Source organism: Colobus angolensis, unplaced genomic scaffold (genome assembly GCF_000951035.1).
Source record: "Colobus angolensis palliatus isolate OR3802 unplaced genomic scaffold, Cang.pa_1.0 Scaffold18, whole genome shotgun sequence".
In the NCBI taxonomy this organism is placed as follows: domain Eukaryota; kingdom Metazoa; phylum Chordata; class Mammalia; order Primates; family Cercopithecidae; genus Colobus; species Colobus angolensis.
In genome coordinates, this window is record NW_012114932.1 from 4,609,872 (window position 1) to 4,612,997 (window position 3,126).

Sequence of the window (3,126 nt, forward strand, 5' to 3'; positions counted from 1 at the left end):
GGACTACAGGCGCACACTGCCACACCTGGATAATTTTTTGTATTTTAGTAGAGACGGGGTTTCACCTAGTTGCCCAGGCTGGTCTCAAACTCCTGAGCTCAGGCAATCTGCCCACCTTGGCCTCCCAAAGTGCTGCGATTACAGGCGTGAATCATCACACCCAGTCGATATTGTTTAAATGGTGTGGCACCTCCCCAACTCTCTCTCTGGATCCTGATTTTTGCCATGTGACATGCCTGTTCCCGCTTCACCTTCTACCCCTGAATAAAAGCTCCCTGAGTCCTCCCCAGAAGCCAAGCAGGTGCCAGCAGCATGCCTCCTATACACGCTGCAGAAATGTGAGCCAATTAAACCTCTTTTCTTATAAATTACCCAGTCTCAGGTATTTTTTCATACCAATGCAAGAATAGCCTAATACAGATTCAATCCACTTCCACCAGTGTTTACTGAGGTCTACTATGTGTGAAATGCTGGCCAGGTGCTAGGCATGATAAAAGAGCACAACATAGGCTGGGCGCGGTGGCTCAAGCCTGTAATCCCAGCACTTTGGGAGGCCGAGACGGGCGGATCACGAGGTCAGGAGATCGACACCATCCTGGCTAACACGGTGAAACCCCATCTCTACTAAAAAATACAAAAAACTAGCCGGGCGAGGTGGCGGGCGCCTGTAGTCCCAGCTACTTGGGAGGCTGAGGCAGGAGAATGGTGTAAACCCGGGAGGCGGAGCTTGCAGTGAGCTGAGATCCGGCCACTGCACTCCAGCCCAGGCGACAGAGCAAGACTCCGTCTCAAAAAAAAAAAAAAAAAAAGAGCACAACAGGCCCTGGCTGCAGGGAGCTTCCAATCTAGTGACACAATGATTAATTCAGAATAGACTAACCATGAGAACTAACAGGTATGGTACTGAGGAAGGTTGGAGAAAGACTGCATTTTGTCAACATCTTCATGAAGGAGATGGTATAAAATACTAGCCTAGAAAAATAGGATTTTAGAAGCTAGGCACGGTGGCTCATGCCTGTAATCCCACCACTTTGGCAGGCCGAGGTGGGTGGATCACTTGAGGTCAACAGTTCAAGACCAGCCTGGCCAACATGGTGAAACCCTGTCTCAACTAAAAATGAAAAAGAATTAGCTGAGCTTGGTGGCTGGTGCCTGTAATCCCAGCTACTATGGAGACTGAGGCAGGAGAACTGGTTCAACCCAGAAGGGCGGAAGTTGCACTGAGCAGAGATCGCGCCACTGCACTCCAGCCTGGGCAACAGAGACTCCAACTCAAAAAAAAAAATAGGATTCTAATAAGCAGGGAGAACGCAGAGGAGGGCATTGGGAGGAAGCATGGCAAATATACACAAAGGCCAGGGCAAGAGTTGGCACAGATTATAAGCACCATGCAAGAGGAAGGCTATAGGAAAGGACTTTGGAAAACCACCCAAAGAAACGTGCAAGAACTACATAGTGGGGAGAGACTTTCACAGCCCTCAGGGCTGCCCATCCCAATAAAGAAGGGCATGAGGTTGCAAGCACAGTTGCAGTCTTACCTTTTCTGAATGAGTCCAGGCTGAACATTTCTGGCCAGGAGGGAAAGCTGGAATCCTGAGAACAAGGAGGGCCAAGAGGCAATAGTTAATATTCCTGGTCCAGCAACCCACAAAGAAGACTTCAGTAACATGGAGAGCACTGTCCAGAAATTGGAAAAAAAGAAACTCGTCACTAATGAGCACCAACTGCTGCTCCCCAGTCTTGAGGACTGGAAGGCCGGCTCCACTCTAGAGTAATTGCCTTTGCTTCTGAAAACTCCCCACATCCTGTTAAACAGAGGGGGATGTATTTCATCACAAGAGACGTGTAGTTCTACGTAGTTCATCATAATACTTGCAGGTTTCCTTCCCAGTTCATCATAATACTTGCAGGTTTCCTTCCTAGTTCATCATAAGACCTGCAAGTTTCCTTGGGACTTCCAGGAATAAACTAAATTCTACATGGACCCCTTCTGTCACATGGCACCAGGAAATAGGACTGATGACTGCCTTATGGGCAAATGGCTTACTGGGCTTTCATAAAATCCAGTCAAGCCCCTAAAAATAAGATTTGACTGATAGTATCAAAGAATAACTGCATAGTGATTCAGAATAAAAAGCTTTTCCTAACAGAGTCTCTATGAAATAACAAATATTAAGTTAAAGCACAACTATTAGCCAAAAGTTTTGGTGCATTTTGCTTATTAGCATATTTAACTGAGGAATATACTTAGAGATGACAAGAAAAAAAGCAACACCTCTGGTTTAACAATTTTGTTTTTAAAAATACTCAAATTCAGGTTTACAGATGTTTTTATAATCCAGTACTCCTGGATTAGTGCAGTAACGTTAAGTGAACTTTGTTTAAAAACATTGGCCGGGCACGGTGGCTCAAGCCTGTAATCCCAGCACTTTGGGAGGCGGAGACGGGCGGATCACGAGGTCAGAAGATCGAGACCATCCTGGCTAACCCAGTGAAACCCCGTCTCTACTAAAAAATACAAAAAACTAGCCGGGCGAGGTGGCGGGCGCCTGTAGTCCCAGCTACTCGGGAGGCTGAGGCGTAAACCTGGGAGGTGGAGCTTGCAGTGAGCTGAGATCCGGCCACTGCACTCCAGCCTGGGCGACAGAGCGAGACTCTGTCTCAAAAAAAAAAAAAAAAAAAAATCTACACAGTGTTTAGCAAATCAGAATCATGTCCAACATTGCTTGGAGTCTATTGGGGCCAATACTCCTGCTCCTGACTGCTATTCCCTCTCATTCTCAAATTGTGGGGAGGTGGGAAGTGGGTCCACAGCAGGTCTGCCCTGATGGCCTCCGCTCCCCCAGGGATGCTGGAAATTTCAGCCCATAAGATATGGTAGAGAGAAAACTTCAATACAATATCAACAATGATAAAATTTACTTTAGGAAGTTACATTCTATATATACCTTCTATCCAAATGAAAATAAAACGTATGTAATTTGATATTCTAATTTTTTAAAAGAAAACCAGAATATTATAAAATCTAAAACATTTTAAGTGATTATTACTTAAAAAACAATACTCCCTAACCAACGTGGTAAAACTCCGTCTCTACAAAAAAAATAATAGCCAGGCATGGTGGCA

At 45.5% G+C, this 3,126-nt stretch overlaps 1 protein-coding gene across 1 annotated transcript in view; it reads right to left on the minus strand.

The window, feature by feature from the left end:
* Positions 1 to 3,126, minus strand: part of DHX30 (DEAH (Asp-Glu-Ala-His) box helicase 30) — a 72,535-nt gene that overhangs the window by 65,130 nt on the left and 4,279 nt on the right. Inside the window, exon 2 of the mRNA XM_011939318.1 lies at positions 1,539 to 1,593. Within this exon, the coding sequence (XP_011794708.1) occupies positions 1,539 to 1,566 (28 nt within the window). The 5' untranslated portion in view covers positions 1,567 to 1,593. The remainder of the gene's footprint in view (positions 1 to 1,538; positions 1,594 to 3,126) is intronic.